This window comes from Salmo salar, chromosome 01 (assembly GCF_965601325.2).
Source record: "Salmo salar chromosome 01, fSalSal1, whole genome shotgun sequence".
Classification (NCBI taxonomy): Eukaryota; Metazoa; Chordata; class Actinopteri; order Salmoniformes; family Salmonidae; genus Salmo; species Salmo salar.
The window spans coordinates 27,609,815-27,629,458 of NC_138291.1; the positions used below are offsets into that span (position 1 = coordinate 27,609,815).

At 44.9% G+C, this 19,644-nt stretch overlaps 1 protein-coding gene across 1 annotated transcript in view; it reads right to left on the reverse strand.

Moving 5' to 3' along the window:
- Positions 1-390: 390 nt before the first annotated feature.
- LOC106589425 (latent-transforming growth factor beta-binding protein 2) overlaps positions 391-19,644 on the reverse strand; it is a 153,771-nt gene continuing 134,517 nt past the window's right edge. The window contains exons 30-41 of the mRNA XM_014179443.3: positions 18,351-18,473; positions 17,528-17,656; positions 8,291-8,425; positions 7,959-8,093; positions 6,837-7,049; positions 6,570-6,656; positions 5,869-5,997; positions 5,622-5,762; positions 5,166-5,339; positions 4,708-5,025; positions 4,437-4,586; positions 391-2,596 (exon numbers count right to left, since the gene is read on the reverse strand). Of these exons, the coding sequence (XP_014034918.3) occupies positions 2,409-2,596; positions 4,437-4,586; positions 4,708-5,025; positions 5,166-5,339; positions 5,622-5,762; positions 5,869-5,997; positions 6,570-6,656; positions 6,837-7,049; positions 7,959-8,093; positions 8,291-8,425; positions 17,528-17,656; positions 18,351-18,473 (1,922 nt within the window). The 3' untranslated portion in view covers positions 391-2,408. The remainder of the gene's footprint in view (positions 2,597-4,436; positions 4,587-4,707; positions 5,026-5,165; positions 5,340-5,621; positions 5,763-5,868; positions 5,998-6,569; positions 6,657-6,836; positions 7,050-7,958; positions 8,094-8,290; positions 8,426-17,527; positions 17,657-18,350; positions 18,474-19,644) is intronic.

Below are 19,644 nucleotides of genomic sequence, written 5' to 3' on the forward strand. Positions count from 1 at the left end.
GAAAAGCCTTCCAAACGCTGTGGTTGAGCGGTCCTTGAGACGTCCCTATCCCATTGAAGTTGACATTTAAATTGGTTAGGGGTAGGTAATGGTTATGGATCTAGTTAAAGTAAGGGTAGCAGTTAAGGTTAGGGTTTAGGGTAGGGACGTCCCACGGATCTGTTTCGCACTGGCCGTGGTTGAGCTGTACCAGAAGGCCACTGGGTGGCGTCAGAGCACAAGAAATCACAGGCTTACACTCAACGGATGCTCACAACGCATAACAATCTCCATTTGAGCTGAAAGTACAGTATATTTGCATTATAAACATACGGTTTAGAAATATTCTTGTAATGAAGTATATTATTGTGTAATGTGTGTTTCATATTCCACAGATAAGGGAGAGAAATGTAGATATTTTCACATTTTATTTTGATGACTGATAGTAACTATAGTTTAGAGGTAAACAAAAGGAATGAACATGATATTTTCATAGACCACAGCCTACACCACAACTTGTGGTTTACAAAGCCTTAAGTAATATCAAATGCATGTTCACAATTTGTCTAACATCAATGTAAGACTTGTGGAGGAATGAATCATACAGTATAGATAGAGTACAGACCGTAAACATCTCTTTGAATACAGGCCAAGGGCATCAGTCATTGAAAGAAGGCATCCTCCAAATATGTATAAGATAGGTTCTGGCAAGATCTCTCTGAATGGAAAGTTTGAGAACATGACCAATCAGCAATCATGTGTTTCTAGTGACTTGAATGCAAAGGACAATGTTTATTTTTAATTGGAAATGCTGAATGTGATCACAAAATGTATTGAAAAACGTCACTAGAATGACATGCTGATCCCAGTAAGATTATTTGAAAGGCAAAAAAGGTTTAGTTTTAATGGCACAACAGATAATGGTTTTATTTTAAAAGGCATGTGTCTTTGTATTGTACTTGTAGGATCAATGGCACCACATTGTGTTGAAAACAGTGCTGCCATTCCCCTAAAATTACATTTCAGTGTCTGCTCCACAGGGCAGGATACATACACTTTATCTGCTACAGTGTAAACCACTTTTCTCATCCATAAAGATATGTTTAAAAACATTTTAACAGAAATATATATAAATCTACATATTGCTAAGCTGTAATGCTGGATTTTTTTTTTGTCAAACAAAAATATTGGTTGCACTATATGCATTATTAGAAAGTAACACAAAATTAATACATAGTACTAGATCTGTACAAAATATCCCAAACCTTTTCAACAAAGCCTTTACTCACATTCAGAGATGCATCAATGGGAATGTTCTTACATGGGATCTGAAGTCAATTGTGAATGTGTGGTTGAATGTAAGGAAAATTTGCCACGGGATAGTGTACGTGTCTTCTACTCTGACTAGTGGGAGAGTGCTAGTGGACCCTATACAAACATATTACATATCTATCATAGACCATCATATACATTTACAGCCTTTCCAAGCCCGTACTCAATGCTGTCTTACAATGCTCCATACTCAATGCCCTCTTTTTCTTCAGTATACTTTTGTACTGGTGACAGATTGAAGCAACATCGTAACAGCCTATGAAGATGAGCTGGACCTTGTTTGATCCCAGTTGTTGCTCGAGACTACCTTGCCACCATTGGAACCTTTTTAGCTTGGAGGATGAGGACTAAGGACTGTTATGCAAGTCCAAGTGGTTTTTCAAGACCCAGAGAAACACAGAAGACCAGTGGAAGGAGTGGTTGGTTCTTTTTCTAGGCCTCGCTGACCACAAAAGCATCCCAAATACAAGTAAAAAGTGGTTTCAAAGTGACTCCCTGTATAGCAATGTGATTATTATGTTACAATATGAATAACATGTGGCATGCAATCAGCTTCCTCCAGGTTTAGTTATCCAACTTCAAAAACTATTCACACAGTTTCCCCTCATCATTAGTAAAGTCTATTGGTCTGACAAATAAGACAATATAAATCATTTATGCTCTCTGAAATGGTTTTCATTGTAACTTTGCAGAGCCTTGTCATGTACATTAAATAAATAATTAACCCAAAAGACAAATGGAGGAGAAAAACAATGCATAAAATATGTATGTATGCATAGCAAACTGTCTGGGGTCACTGAATAAAAAGGTCAGTCCTCATAAAATCCCTTTAAGGCAAAATGCAAATCTTAAGAAATAGAATATCCCATGGAATACATTCACTGCATAGCTTCTGGTCCCCTGTGGAAATGTGAATGAGTATGTCTGTGGTGAAAAAGAAAATATGAAAAATCCAATGAGAGAATTGTATGTGTGTCGGTGTGTGTGTTTAGGGGATAAGCGTGGACGTTTCAGCGTTCTTGGAGGTTTAGTGCCAGGCCCCGTGAGAGGGCGAGGATGAGGGGTGGTGGAGGGAGGAGAGTAGAACCTCCCAACAGTTACACTCTCAGTTTCCAGCCACTCTCTCCGAGGCCAGACAATGGGACCTCTGGGATACATTCATGGGGCTTGGCGGAGGCCTGGAAGCCGGGCAGGCAGGTGCACTTGTACGACCCCTCAGTGTTGGTACAGGCCCCGTTCTTACACAGCGCCACTTTATCACTGATGTCCTCACACTCGTTTATGTCTGCAGGAAAAGGAGACAGGCAGTGTTAAGAGAGTAGACCAATTTCACTGCAACTGCAGCTGTTCCCACCACATGTCCTGTGTCAATAGTCCAGCGGAGTGGCCTGGTCAGTGTGGGTGGTAGGATAGTCCGGCGGAGTGGCCTGGTCAGTGTGGGTGGTAGGATAGTCCAGCGGAGTGGCCTGGTCAGTGTGGGTGGTAGGATAGTCCAGCGGAGTGGCCTGGTCAGTGTGGGTGGTAGGATAGTCCAGCAGAGTGGCCTGGTCAGTGTGGGTGGTAGGATAGTCCAGCAGAGTGGCCTGGTCAGTGTGGGTGGTAGGATAGTCCAGCGGAGTGGCCTGGTCAGTGTGGGTGGTAGGATAGTCCAGCGGAGTGGCCTGGTCAGTGTGGGTGGTAGGATAGTCCAGCGGAGTGGCATGGTCAGTGTGGGTGGTAGGATAGTCCAGCGGAGTGGCCTGGTCAGTGTGGGTGGTAGGATAGTCCAGCGGAGTGGCCTGGTCAGTGTGGGTGGTAGGATGGTCCAGCGGAGTGGCCTGGTCAGTGTGGGTGGTAGGATGGTCCAGCGGAGTGGCCTGGTCAGTGTGGGTGGTAGGATAGTCCAGCGGAGTGGCCTGGTCAGTGTGGGTGGTAGGATAGTCCAGCGGAGTGGCCTGGTCAGTGTGGGTGGTGGGATGCGACCACAGTAACGTACAGCAGTTATCTGGCGACAGGGGCCTCGAGGGATGCCCGACTCTCAGTACTTATGAAAACTACATTCATACGTATCACTTAAGCACTTTTGTTCTCTCTTCCCACATTAACAATATCCCTGTTCACTCATTCCAACTCTCTGTCACACACCCATCTCTCTCTCTTTCTGCCCCCCCTCTCTGTATATATGTTATGCAGTTTTATCTGAAAGGCAGCACCACATCTTTACAGTAATCATTTACACAAATCAAGCATGGCGTCGTATTGCGTGTTTGGGTTTGATAAGACATGAACTCTTCTCTGGCCATACATACAGTACATCTGACAAGTCAGATGTTTTTGCTTACACTAAAATGCCATTACATTGTTGGCCTTCAAGTGGTTTCTATTTCCTAATCTGGCATGGGAGGTTTGGTGTCATTTCTCTGCAGTCAAACTCAAACCTCCTCTCTCTGTTTACCTCATTTCTGTGTGGGAAATGTTGGTGGTATTTATAACATGACACTTGGAAAGGAAAGCTTCGCTCCCACAAGTGTTTTCACAAATTAGAACCACGGAGTGGGAATCCACTCCATTCGTGTTGGCCTTGTGGCTGTTGATCCTCTGTGGGGATAGAGTCCTGGTCCATTCAGTAATCTCAGCACATCATTATGAGAGAGGGGGGTTCACTTTCAAATTAAACAAACACGACACATTTAAAATGTGTAATATCCATGTATTACACGATGTGGCTGCGATTCAAGGCCTCTCGTCCTGTTGGCAGGGTGTGTCTATATATTCAGTCAGGAGGGTAAAGAACAAACCACTCAGAGTACTTTGATCAGTTTCCCATTAAAAATAACCAAAGCAAGATTGTAAATGTGAGAGTCTTTCATTGGGCTGCATGATATTGCATGGTGAGTTACCTCATCAAGAGAGACCCTTCTCCAAAAGGCATAAACCTCGGGGAGGCTTCTTCATTCTAAAGCAGGGTTTGATCTTAGCCCCACAACATACATCATTTTCAAAAGTGGGAAAATGGAACAGATCATTCAATAATTTGTTTCTAGGAATTCCAAAAAGCAATGATAAATTTACTTGAAACACAAACAGAGGAGAATCTTAGTCTGAATGTGGGTGGTTCATTATGAGGCACTGGGAGAGGAACCTACCGATGCAGGCCATTTTGGTGAGGTCAAGCTCGTATCCATCAAAGCAGTCACAGGTGTAACCTTCCCTCACGCGCACACACCGGCCATTCTCACAGCCGTTCAGGATACCACACTCTTCTGCTCGCAGGCCTTCAAAGCCATCATAGTGGTCTGATTGCAAATAGAATATGAAATAATTAGGAGTCCCTACAGAGGTAGCATTTCACCATGCATTAGCAATAATATGAATAAATGTGTCTTTAAAAAGTATCTATATTTCTAATGAGGTTACCATTGTTAGAGTCTACAGGGTGAGGCTGGAACTCTCTTGGCCGGTGGATGGGGATGCGTAGCGACGGTTCTCTGTCTCTCACTCGTGAGCCATAGTCGTTGGTATTGTCTGTAAACAGGGGGATGCCCTGGGTGTCCTCTGGGTTGTAGTAGGTACCCCCAGGCCCAGAGATGGGCCCTCCTCCATAGTTGTCCCAGTAGGGGGGGACATAGGGCCCTTCAGGACCCTCGACACCAGGGCCGTACTCATTGCCTGGCCTCTCTCGTAGACTGTCAGAGCCCCTTCTCCTAGGCAGGTTACAAAGTAATGCGTAGTCATCTGATCCAACACACACACACACACGCACACGCACACGTCAGTGTTGCATTTAGACCGTTACAAGCCATCACAGGTCACACAAATGATTTCAGCTACATAATAACTATGAATGACAACTACATCTCCCATTTGTTATTTACCAGAGTCCCTACTGGGGCAGAAGGCACATTGTTCACTCCAGGCCACTCCGTAGAGACAGCAGCACTCTGTGTAGGTGGTACTCCTTCCGATGAGGGGCTGGATACACACATACAATTCTACCATGTCCCGCCAGCAGATGTCCAGATGTATGGCCTCATCAGGCTCATCAATCTCTGTGGGGCAGGGGATGGAGGAGAGATGAGAGAGGGAAGGAAGGAAGAAGGGAAGAGAGTGATTTACAAAAGAGGAAAGGATGGAGTTGGAGGAGGTTTTACAAACTTTATGTTGTCAATGTTGAACAGATGAATCAATAATCTGGCTGGTAAACATTTCATCTGGATAAACTGAGATGGAGGATGTAGTTTATCTGGAAAAGTGTGCTGCTGCTGCTGTGTGAGGTGTGTGTGTGTGTGTGTGTGTGTGTGTGTGAGAGAGATTGTGTGTCTGAATCGCACCCTCGGTGGTGTTGACGCTGATGCAGTGGCGGCTGGTGGGGTCCAGGACCAGAGGAGGAGTGCAGAAGCAGTTGAAAGAGCCAGGGGTATTCACACACACCCCACCGACACACGCCTTCTCTGTCAGGCACTCGTCATAATCTGGAACACACACATAAACACACATTAACAACTGGGTCTAAAAGTTGAGATTTGGAGCAGGTTTGGTGGAACAGGGAAAAGCAGAGAGACAGCGAGGGGCCCTTACCCACACACTCCAGCCGGATGTTGTCATAGTAGAAGCCTGTACGGCAGAGGCAGGAGTACGAGGAGAAGATGTTAGAACAACGGCCATTCTTACAGATATCTGGCCCAAACATCTTACACTCATCCACATCTGGTGAGAGAGAGAGGCGAGACGGACAAACACAGAGAGAGAGAGAGAACAAGAGGGAGGGAAAGAGGGGTGAAGAATCAATACCTGTTAAAATAAATTCACATACTACTATACACAAAATCACCTTTTCTTTCCTATTTCACCTCTAGAATCTGCCTTTGTGTAGGCCAAGGTGAATGTCTTTCGAATCGCACAAAAATGTATGCATATGCTGTAACTAGCTACACCACTGAAATCCTGACCACTACTGTAAAATGAGCATGGCACCTTGCTTGTGACAGCCTTCTCTATAAGAACATGCTGTGGGTGCAACACTTGTGCTTAATTAGCTGGGTATGCAGGTATCCCGTCACGGTGTAAAGGGCTAGCTTGAAAGAGAACCATAAATGAGGTGGGAAATTATGCCGGATGTTTTTAACAGCTGCCATGGGTGGAAATAAAAGGGGAGCTGAAACTGCAATTTTCGTTGTGTTGGTACAAAGTTATGGGAGAAGGAAAAACTTTGAAACCTCAGGTATACCAACTGTAAACAGAAGCTAGTGGCTTGAGGAGGCAACATGGGAGTAAAGTACCTTTGAAACTCTGCTGTTCCAGGCTGTGGGAGGAAACCGCTTGGGGCAGAAGACCACTACCATGTGGACACAACTGGTTATACTCCTCTGAAGAAACAAACAAGAATAAATGGACAAACATACTGTAACACTGCATCATACATAGTGTATCGAGAAGGAGTAAGCATACAGTATGTGAAAAGTTGTATCTGAATCTGTCTCCTAAATGGCGACATGATCCCTCTTGGGAGTGTCACTCAGTCCCAAATCGTACTGTAGTAAGCCTACCTCTCCCTGGGACAGGGCAGGGGTGGATCTCACAGTCGTCCCCCCAGCCGGACCCCACCGTGCAGCAGCACTCCTGCTTGGTGGTGTTGCGAGACAGCACGTTGTCACAGAAGTTAGCATCGTTCAGGTTGTAGTAACACTCCTTCCTCTGCTCCTCCGTGGGTGAGGCTGCCTTAGGAGGAGGATGAGGAGGAGCATCTTCATCTGTAGCACCTATGGGACAATCAGACCACTCATGAAGATAAATAGATGCAGAGGGGAATAATTGGAGAGGATTTGCAGAATAAATTGTGAATCTAGTTGAATTACTACAGTAAAGACGACATCTATTACCACTAGATATCATATTTATTGTCATCATGATATCAGTGAGAGTCAGTCAGTCTAATTGTCCCGATGTCTAACAGTATTAATGAGTGCCACTATTTCCCCTGGTCAAGAGAACCATGTCTTACAGTATGGCAGGCAGGCAGTAGGCTGGAGTACCTTCAGCTACTCATTTATCCACAGACATGGTCTCAGGCATTCACAGTTAAGCAGTGGGCATTGCCAAATGGAAACACTGGCATGGGAGTCAACACACCATTCATTCTGGCATGATTGATTAGCACACGTCAAAAGCGAAAAGTAAAATGTGGTCAAAGTACACAAGGCATACTTGGGGTTTAATACTGAACGAGAACAAAAACATCCCCGCCGAGAACATTGTGCTTATTAATGTAAATATGTCCCGTCTGTGTATACATACCCATGTCAAGCTAAAGACAAGCCAATGCCACAGACTCAAGGTAAGCTTGACCTTTATTTCAGTAATTTGTTTACAGTGAACACTGTTAGTGTTTCTGAGAGAGATCTTTCCATGGCAGTTTTGCCAATAGCTATACCTTATCCTTGTTTGTCTTCGGGGGAATTTGACTGGGGGAGATTTGACCATGAGGGAGAATTTGGAGTGAGTTGTTCTCTGAGCACAGCAAATCAATTCTGTAAAGGATAGCTGGATTCGTTTTTCTGCAATTTGTTCTTTCCTGCAATTTATTTCCCAGATGTGAAGACAGTGAAAATTCAATCCCCCAGCGATAGGACGAACCCTTAAGTCCCATAAGTCCCTGTGTGTGTTGTTACCCTGCGGGCGGCACTGGCTGGTGATGGGATCAAATTCCTCACTGTCGCTGGGGCAGATGCACAGGAAGCTGCCGTCCACGTTCTCACACAGGGCCTCTCCACACAGCGCTGCACTCATCTCACACTCGTTCACGTCTCCACGGAACGGGAGAGGGGGGTTAAAGTCACACCGAGGTTCACACACGGATCCAAAGCATGTACACACAGACACAAGTGTGCGTACACACACACACACACACACACAAATGAATACAGTACATACTGCACATTGGTACTGTATACAGTAACTGACCATGCTAACCAGTGGAGTGTATCATTTAACAGTTACTTACCTACACAGCCATGGGCCCCGGCCTCACCAGGGGGGTTGGTGTAACCCCGGTCACACTGACAACGGTAGGAGCCGTCTGTGTTCTCACAGAAGCCATGGTCCCCACAGATGTTCTCATTCACACACTCATCGATATCTAAACAAGAGGGCACCCAAAGGTGAGCATAAAATAACACATTCCAATGTTTCTCTGCTACATGTATATAACTTTACCATTTCACATGACTGGCTTGCTAATGAGAGTGTGTTGCAATACTAAAATAAACACTACTACCGCTACAACTTGCAATAGCAATCACCATCATCATAACATGTCAAATGAATACAGGGGGAGAATGGGATAGTTTACAGCTTTGTGGGGGACACAGATCAATTGATTGAATCCATTCTGCTGACTCCGATGGCTATCAATGAGCCCAGTGAAACGTCTGTAAGGGCTGCCTCTCAGCATGACTACATTATGTTAAAGTAGAGCCAGCATCTGGAAGCCTTTAGGATCTAAGGGTTCCTCTGCTGGGGTCTATGGAGTGAGAAGTGACCTGTTGCTTATTTTTTGGATTATGTAACAACATGGGACTGGTTTACAGACATGGAGGGGCCTGTACATCCACATAAGCTACTTCAGAGACATTTTGTCAAAACGGCTACGGGTAACCAAGAGTTGAATGAATGCACATTTCGTGCAACAACTCTGACAGGCCTGTATGGGTCCCTAAATTTCCCTATTTTTTAATTTGACATCTTACTTTTGTAATTCCAAAAATGTGTCTCATGCAAGAAATCTAAACGGGGCGCTGATCTGGACTCATTCAGAATATTTTCTGCGTGCAAAAGGATGGAGAGGACCAGACCTGGCAACTGTGTGCAGCTGCTCGCATGCACAGCCATATATCATAAAGCATGTTTAATGAAGCCAGGGGACAGACCTTGTTATGTGTACATTGAACGTGTGAGTAGAGGAACACAAGGACCTTACCACTGGACCATATAACACTAGTGCTAACAGCTCTGATTCCCAACCACCCTCTGTTTTAAGGGAACATTTGTTAGCAATTTCTCACATACATCATTTCGTATTTCTTGGCGTACATTGCACAGTGCAGAGGCCAAAGACAGATACTCTTAGAGAGGCCAGACTGATTATAATTGTTAAAAAAAAAAAAACATATGGTTTGATCACTGGTCAACGTTAACCTGCTTGTGCACTGGCCACATTCCAAGTCACCAGGTTATGTGACACACAACCATTATTATGTTCCTACAACACTTTTCTATGTTATCACATGTTCAACCCCCCCCCCCCCCCCCCAGCACTACACAGCTGATTCAAATAACCATCTCATCATCAAGCATTGATTATTTGAGTCAGCTGTGGAGTGATAGGGCAAAAACCAAAACGTGCACCCAGGGGGGGCACCGGATTTGGGAAACCCTGCCCTAGAGATCACACAGAGGTAAAATGCACACAAAAGCCACATTCATTAAAAAAAACATTTTTTTTTTGGAAGGGCACCTTTGTTGAGGAATTTGAGGGAAGTTTGCCAACATCTCCTTTGTTAGAGACCCCATGCTGTGTGTGTTATTTTCTAATTAGAATCAAAACGCCTGACTCAGCGAAAGCTAATGGTTTACAGGGCATTTACAGTAGTGGGGAAATGGAGAAGTATCTGGTACTGTATTCTTTTCGCTATATGTCACAACGTTATGGGCATGACATAATGCCAGGTACAGTAGGTAGTAAAGTATACATCACATTCAGGGCATCTAGTAGCCCAGTGTGTCTTATTAAACATGCTAACGCATCAGTTGGGAGCAAATGAAAATACAGTGGATACATAAGTCAGCAGATTTGTAGAGGAAAAAAATAAATGACATTCACATATTGTCTATCAGATTTTTATTCTGTCTCCTAGCTCTCGTAAATGCTGCATCATTCGAGGAATGAGGAGAGTCAGCCAGAAAGACTGCATTAAGCAATCTATTCAGCAGGGACGGAGAGGGCTTGGCTTGGGCCCTGCTGTACTATTACATTACCGAGGAGTGCATTCTGGGAGGCCTGACCCACTGTCCAGGGGGCAGGGAGAGGCAAAGCCATCCAGAAGATGGTGATGTCAGTGATGTCAGCCAAATGACTCTGACATGAAGACAAAAGTTGACATTGGGACATAAATAAGAGCCACCAAAATCCAAACTTTGTGTTTACAAACATATTAGAGGGGGCAATTATCAAAAACATGTAGCCGTTTCCCCATTCAAATGTTAACTTTTGGACTATGAGGCCTTGCTACAGACTTGTAGTAAGATGAGGTGTATACTGTAACACTGAAGAACATTTTGGCATATGTGAAAATCTTAAGTGGAGTTTTGGATGGTCAGCGTAAGTAATGCAGCCAGCTGGGAGGTCTCTCAGGAAGGTCATCTAAGCTCTCAGCTGCTACATTAAATAATCAGTGTCTGCCTCAAGGTTTTCATCCATCTGAAACATGGAAACAATGTTCCCATTTTTACATGTAGTGGCGTGCATGATGCTATCAAATCATCATCTCGAAGACCAAGGGGAATGTCTGGGCCAAATTTCTTTAGTCTTTCCATGGCCATGTCTTTGACTCGGATCCTTCGAAACCCTTGGACTAACAGACTTACTAAACTCTTTAATTAAGACTGACTGTCCAGCCAGAGAGTGAGCATGTTAATAATATACCTGAAGCTAAATGGCCTGTGGGAAATGTATACTCTAACAATACAGGCTATCTGGGGTCATCTTCTCCATTACACCCCCCCCTTCCTAATGGTCTGACCCAGGTGCCCCTTCCTGAGTGTGGATCCACCCTGGCTTGGTAATGGTGCAGGCTGGATCAGGTGAGCAGGTTAAGTGGGGGTCTCTGTGCCATGTTGTAATGTGGAGCACATGGTGGGCCTGTGAGGCTAGCTGACTGCTGGCTCACCCTTCACACGTCTCCCCTATTCCTGGTTCCCTGGTTAAACCCTGGCCTGATTGGACCCATATGCAGGCCAGGGTTATTTGATGCGTAGGATTGGTCGGGGATGAGGAGGGATATTTATTTTCCCTGTTTCATCTGTCGTTTCATTCCCAACCCCGCCCGACCTGGGTCACCTCCAAGGTTAAACCCTGTTTCATAAACTGTGTATGCATGCCCATTGCCCAAAATCGCCCTACATTCCCTGACATTGCCCTACATCTAGACCACAGTGACCACAGCGTGCTAAATGTCTTTTGAAACCCGTCATTTTTCCATACATTAGTCAGCGTGGGAGGTAGAAGACAGTGTGACCACAAACCATTTCCAGCCCTGTATGCCTTATTAAAGACAAGCCGTAGCCACACAAAATTGATAGCCACAATGCCGAACTGCAGCTGGAAAGAAAGGATCAAAATGAGATGCAGGTTTCTTTTCCAACACATTGACAATCACACACTGCTTTTCTCATACAGTACTCACCAGTGTTGGGATTAGTTGAGATAGATATTACTCGTTACATTTAACAAAAGTAACATGCTACTTTACAATATTATTCTGTGTGGAAAGTTACATATTATATTACCAGTTATATTACTTTGGGTTACTTTCATAAAAGAATCTCACTGTTTGACTGTCGGAAGGAGCAAAGTAAGCCGCGTGCGCTCTACCAAAAAAAGGTTACTTACTCATGTTTGATCACTAGTTTCCACTTTCGTCTGTTGCACGGCTTTCCTGTGGAAGTCTACAAGTGCTACGCTATATCTATTGGCTGCTTAATTAGCCATATATACTTTAAGCCAAACATCTGTACAGATTTCCTATCTTTTCATTCAAAATCTTTCTCAAGCCGCCAGTTCTGGTTATAGATCGCAAGTACATGGACCCATAGAGTTGTATAGAGGGCACACTTGCCACTAGAAGGGAAAGCCCTCTATGGGCTTTGCTATCACCGAAGCGATCAATGGCAATGATCAGAGGTGTGCCCTCTATACATTTCTATGGACAGCAGCTGTCATGACTAGGGCTGTGGTGGTCATTACATTTTGTCAGCCGGTGATTGTCAAGCAAATACCTGCCGGTCTCACGATAATTTACCCTTAATTAACATAAACATGTTTAGCATCTCCTGGCTTCCACGCATAGCCTACAAGCCACTGATGCGGACCTTTGGAACATCTACATTTGAAAAAGTCTAATAAATAAATGTATTATAGCCTACACCATCACAATACATCCATTATTCATTTTAGACAGCTCTAAAGAAACATGATAAGTCTATTTCAGAAGAACAGAATAGCATACTCTGAATTGTCCTTATGTTAGGCCCTGATCTGGCTATGCCATATGGCTGTGGGCTACACTAGTTCATTTAGCAGAAAAGATGTGCTTAGAATTTCATGGCATTATTTTATAATATGAAGAATACAATTGAACATAGGTGAATAAAATAGAAAGGATATTTTCTCCAAATGATTTCAGAGGGAGTGAGCCCATGCGGCTATTTTGTGTTAACGGTTAACAAAGAAACAGGTCCTCCTATATAATTAATTTAGAGTTATTTATGCAAACGTTGGGCTATATGTTTCAATTTTTTATACATTCTAAGGCTCAATGATACGACTCTAAACGCATGAGCTCTGCTTAGTTTTTTGTGCAGGCTGCACACACTTAATCAGTCTCTCATTCACAATTTGACAAGCACTTGATCATATTCTCACCAGGCCTCGAATTTCCCGGCGGCATCCCATCACGCCTGCTCCCGCTCTTCCCCCCTGGCACTCGAGGGTGCCAGGCTGCCCTGCATCACGCACTCCTGCCATCAATTACGCACACCTGCCTTCCCTCGTCAAGCGCATCAGCGATATTGGACTCACCATAACTCACTCATAACATGTTTATTACCTCCCCTATATTTGTCAGTTCCCCAGCTCTGTTCCCCCGCTGCTGCATTTATTGTTATTTGTCTGTGTTACCCGTGTGCTGACGCTGTTCCTGTCTCGTTCCATATTAAATGTTTGACTCCCCATACCTGCTTCGCCTCTCCAGCGTCATCCCTGTGACATCCCCCTTGTGTGGCCACATGGATCTCTTAGATATCTCAATTCTGATCGGGTTCTTCATTTTATTTTGTTTTTTTAACTAGGGCAGTCAGTTAAGAACAAATTCTTATTTACATTGATGGCCTAGCAAAAGGCAAAAGGCCTCCTGCGGGGATGGGGCTGGGATTAAAAATAATAATAAAAAAATATATAGGACAAAACACATATCATGACAAGAGAGACAACACTACATAAAGAGAGACCTAAGACGACAACATAGCATGACATCACAGCTCCGAAGTAGGCTACAAGTGAAGACAGACACATCGGGGAAGCAACTGCGCGCGTCCCTCTTATCGAATTCCAAGGCGCATATTGATGTTATAAGAACTGTCCAGAACTGTTTGTCAGCCAACAAGATGAGTAGGCCTAACGCACAGCAAAAGCACTAGCCTATGTGAATCTACTATCTCGCATAGTACAAGTTGTGGGATGCAATAGATCCCAAATAATACAACCACTTGCATCAAAAAAACTTTTAAAAGCAATGAAGCTGATACAACAGATGTTGATAAACTATTAGGCTATTTCTTCACATTATAAGCGCAGCAATGTGCACGCGGCAGTAGGCTATAGGCACGAATGTTCCAAATGTAATCAATTAGCAGAAAAACACCATTCTCAAAAGTGACCACAAATGCGATTATGCATGTAATACTTTATTATAAAGGTGCATTTTTATGGTGAAAATGATCTTCCCCAAACTTGAAACTTGCGCGCCGCCTATGTATGCCAGTTAGGCTCTACAGCGGTTATAAAGCGGATTAATGTGCTTAATTTTAGGAAAGTTGAGAAATAAATATAGTAGGCCTAGCCTATAGAAAGCTGATGGGATCCTCAGTTATTTGGCCACTTTAGTTGTGATACAAACCATATCAAAACATATAGACCTATGGGCTAGGCTACACGAGGTGTGCGACTATGATTTGAAAAAGTAGCACAAAAAAAAGGTATGGCCTGTTTCTTGCCTTACTTCACACACTGGGCATATTATTATCTTGCCTTACTTCACACACTGGGCATATTATTATCTTGCCTTACTTCACAGACTGGGCATATTATTATCTTGCCTTACTTCACACACTGGGCATATTATTATCTTGCCTTACTTCACACACTGGGCATATTATTATCTTGCCTTACTTCACACACTATAGGCTAATATTGTTACCCATCAGACTATTCTTAATTTAATCTTGTCTTTACATATACTAAATAATATATGTGTGAAATTTGTTTTGATTTAGAATGGACCATTATCATGCACCTGTCTCGGAACAGGGGGGAAAAAAATATGTAATCTATGCACTTAAATGGAAGACACTTTCCCATGCCTCATATTCATGCCAGCTAGGTAGGCTATACTCCTGTTGTAAAGCAAAGCAATGTGTTTAATATTAGGAAAGTTGATAAATAAATATAGTAGGCCTAGCCTATAGAAAGCTGATGGGATCCTCCTCTTTTTAATAGAGGCCATCAAAACTCTGTTCTCTTACACAATTTGCACAGCCTATAAACATTTTGTGCAACATGAGCTGAAGGGCTCCCATGAAGTGTTCAGATTTTACATTTGCATTGATGTCAGAGTGATTAGATGGACAGTAGAGAGCTGAGTCCCAGGCAGTTAGCAAGTTTGATAGGCTACTAACGACCATCAGCAGCATTAGAGCTTGGAGAAGCCTAATTACCATGACTAAATGCTCACATGGAATTTGACTGTGGCGGTAATACGGTCACCATAACAGCCGTAGTCATGACCTTTCTCTAAACAGCCTTTCTCTGCTTACTCGAGAAGTAAATGAGGAAACAAGTCAAGATCGGATCATGGAAACGCGCCTGGTAGAGATATAATTCAGAAAGGAATGCAAACATTGTTTGACAAAGTAACTGTAATAGTATTACCCAATTTGAAAAAGTACCGCGTAACTTTACTACATATAAAAGTAATCTGATTACGTAACACGTTACCGTCGTCACTCTATACAGTAGGCTGTCATAGCAGGGCTGAGTGAACAACTCCAATGGATGGAGGTAGAGCGTAGTTGCAGCTGAAGCTCTGCTGAGGAGAACGTCTGTTTTCCCATTTTGTTTTATGTCCACAAATTGAGTGTGGTGAGCAGAGCCAAAGACAACCGCCGCCCCATCGGAGGCCCGGGAGTAAAAATAAATCAACGCCCCTCTGAGAAATGGCAAATTACAGCGTATGGCCTTCTTAAATATTGGATGATTTTTACAAGCAGACAAAAACGTCTAAGAGTAATTGAGCTCCCTCCCCGGACGTTTTATTGGGGTGACGGCAGCATCTCCCATAACCTCCCATAATGCCTTGGAACAAGTGGCCTTTGTGCAGGATGCTGAGCTATGGAGAGGCGAGAGAGAGGCGAGAGGGCTTGGTCCTCAGATTCCACAGCCCAGGCTGAGGGAGTTGAGCCCAGGGACTGGAGGGGAGGAGAAGCTCTGTGGTCAATGTCTGTGGGGATGTACTGTATGTATGTACTGTATGTAAGTCCCAGGGAGATGCTGGGTAGCCTGGAAGAGAGGAGGGAGGCTGGCATCAGAACAGAGGTGAAGAGAGAGTGGGTCAGAGATGGCCACGGCTGGCTGCATCACTGGACCAGAGAGGATGGAGCTGTTACAATGCTCTGGGGTATTATGACTTGGACTGTTGAGTTTTAACAGGCTCAACCTAAACAGTGTGGTGGATCATGATCCACAATGTGTGATCGCAATGGTCAAGCTGCTGTGGAAAAACCTTATTGGTGGTTGGATAAGTAAGAGGAGACAGTTACACAACAACATGGCTACCCAACGGAGCAGAAGCGGTGGGGCCCTAATGCAATTACCATCTGCACTTATTTACATCACAGAACTTATTCAGACTATATTGAATTGAGCCTCTGCGAGCAGATGACGGGCCATGTTGACGCTAAATGGTAAAACAGAGGTGAGGAGGCTGTGAGCAGCTGTTTTGGATCTGGCCACCTCTCACAACAGGCCCCTCCATGATGGGATCCAGCCACACAACATCATAGTCCTCCGAGGGGAGAGGGCCACACCAAGCCAGGCTCTGTCATCGGCCCGGGTGTGCTGCTGCTCCGCTCTCCACTGTGAGTCAAATAAAGAGTCATGGCGATAGAATATAACATGGTGCTCACCACTGCATCTCAACACCCTCTCTCTCAGTCCGCCCCATCCGGGGTTCACTAGATCATTCCAGTAGATCATGCTATCACACTCTTCCCTTCAGTCCTGGCCCTGCCTGTTTGGAAGCCATTTTGATAAGAGCAAATACTTGGCCTGTATGTTTTTGTTCAATGTCAGCTATGCCTCTTCTAAAACCGACTTGATCCATGTTTTACAGTAACTGAGAAGTTTACCAGCAGAGGGGAACAACAGCGCCAGCCACCGCCGATACAAACTGCTTCGAAAACAGGCGTGCTCCAGCACTAATCAAACACTCTTCTGAATATAGTAAAATTATGTTCATCTCTCATGGACACACACATACACAGACTGATGGTCTGTCTTTGCCAGTAAACACATAGGCGGGCTTGTTTTCAGTTGTCATGGAGACAGGGCTGTTTTGTTGTTGTTGGACAGATGTTAGACCCAGATGTTGGTCGTCTCCACCCCTCCCAGGCCAGACCAGGTGACCACCCGACCGGGTGTCTCAGTCGCAGTGGCCTGAGGAGGGCAAGGGCAAGGGCTGGCTGGGAGGGGTGGGGTGCACCGTATGTCCCATCAGATGACAGCCCTGCCCCACTTAGAGAGGAGAACAGCGGTGATCAGGTTACACCCATCGCCCTTGCCAAAAAACCTCCATTAGCCCCATTGTCTGGAGGATGAGACCTGGCCCTATTATCAAGTGGCCCAATTTCAGGGCCCATTTCCCCTCACTCTGCTCCCCTGACCAGGAAGGCTGAGTGCACCTGATAGCGTTTGATCCACATGAGCCTCTTTGTGTGTGCGTGCCAGGCTGATATTGGTATCTCTGTAGGATGGGGGTGGGCTGGGGGGCCATCGAGACAATGCAGAGCGTTTCAGACAACTGCCCAAGGTGAGTGAGCAGTAAGGCTGATATTCAAGTGCCTTCAGCTGTCCACTAACTAAGTACATTGCCTGTTGACTAAGCACAGGGCCTGTGGTCCACTGACTTACCACAGTCTGGGTTGTCCTGTCCATACAGGCCAGGCTGGCAGCCCATGAAGCAGCGATACGAGCCAATGGTGTTCTCACAGAGCCAGGTGCCACACACCGAGCTACCATACTCCTTACACTCATTCTGATCTGTGGAGAGAAACATGTACTAACGTCATACACACATCATTCCTATTCTCCACCCTTCACATCAGCATGGATCTCCAGCATGAGTAGGCCCGGCCAGGAGGCCTGAGAAATCCATGTGCTTATGTCATACATGCACACACACATGCACACACACTCACTCAATCACCAATCCAATTCCCCCTCCACTCCTCACAGTACAATGTTTCCCCAGCATGAGTAGGCCCGGCCAGGAGGCCTGTGGTGCTGCTGTCCTCAGTGCTCAGCAGCAGACACTGGGCATGGCCAAGAACAATATTTGCACAGGAACTGAAGAACTTGTGAAGAAGCAAAGGGACACGTTCCAGAGGGAGAAACACCTCCATCCCACAATGGGGTAATTCATACTCCCCAAGGGAAGATGGGAAGCAGAGCTCCAGCCACAGGGATCTCCCTTACGCAAGACTACAGCCAGAGGAAAGCCTCTGAGCCCTAGTTGGACTCTCACTGAGGGAATGTCACCATTGACACGGCATTGACTACAGCTACATAATCAATTACAAAAAACGTTTCACACACAGGGCAGACTCTGGTCTAAAGGGACCGGAACGTTCTATTAACTCTTCTCAAATTTTGTGAAAACACTGTGTTTCAGCTGGGGCAGAAGCAGTGGATTGTGGGTAGAGTGAGGGAGATATGAAGTTGGTAGTGTTCTTACCCTCACAGTCAGCTGTGTCTGCAGAGTACTTGAAGCCAGCCTCACACAGGCAGAGGTAGGAGCCATCTATGTTGAGACACTGGCCATGGGAGCACACGCCATCCTTACTGCACTCATTAACATCTGGAGGGAGAGAGGAGGAGCAGGAGAGGGGGGAGAGAAAGACAAAGTCAGAGAGAGACAGACACAGAAAGACAGACACAGACACAGAGAGAAACAGACACAGAGAGAAAGACACAGAGAGAGCGAGAGAGACAGAGAGAGACACAGAGAGAGAGAAATGGAGATAAGAAGAGAGGAAAGTGTGAAAGAAAGTGTTCTTTGTTTATGAAAGTCATGGCGTATTTTCTTCTTTGGTGTACTATGAATCAGTCAGCCACCGAGAATCTCATTCTCTCTTAACATGAAGAAAATAATACATGTCTGCAATCAAGGGCTTGTCTGAGCGTAAGATACATTGTCCATTTGGAACACTTTATGGTACTGGCAAACAGAAAATATGAAAACAGTATGTACCCTGGCTATTGGTCTGGGAACATTCCCTCCGACGAGTAAAAAGCATAAAATGATGGCTATATGCTTGATTAAATGTAGATTGGTGTAATTGCCACATTACAACACAACTTACAAGGTATTTGGACTGAATAGCCTAATAAGTGGGGTCAAGGCAGAAAAGCAAGGGCTGATGATGAGATACATTTTTCAATGTAGACAGTAAACACATATAGAGGTAAAGGGAACAAAACAGTCTGAAAACAACATGGGACAGCACCCCAATTTATGTTCCGGTTTAATAGCCATGTGATTCGATAAAACATTTACAGCAATGATTTATCTAAAACAGAGCTGTACGGCAGGTTATACTAGATTGACTAGTGATTAGTAGTTCATCTTTATGATTTACTGAGGTTAGTCCACTGTCCATGGTTATGTTCCAGACAGTACCAGCGCCCATAGCCCTGTAAGCAGCAAGCCATCCAGCCAGTCCACCTGTGATCCAACCAGAAGGCCAACCACTCGGGCTCACCTGACCCCCCTCCTTCCCATGCGCCCCCTCTCCTCTCCCTGCAGGGCCCATGGCAGAGAGGCCTGGCTTTCATTGTGTCAGCACTGCACACACAATGGCAGACGACATGAAAATATACCCAGCCTCTGATTTATAGGATAATATTTGCTGTGGCAGAGGGGCAGGGGAGTGCAGGTTGGACCTGCCTTGCTCACTATTGTGGATGATGTCTGGTACTACAGTTCATGGCCACAGCCCAGCGGACTGATGGGAAAGCCCAGCCATCAT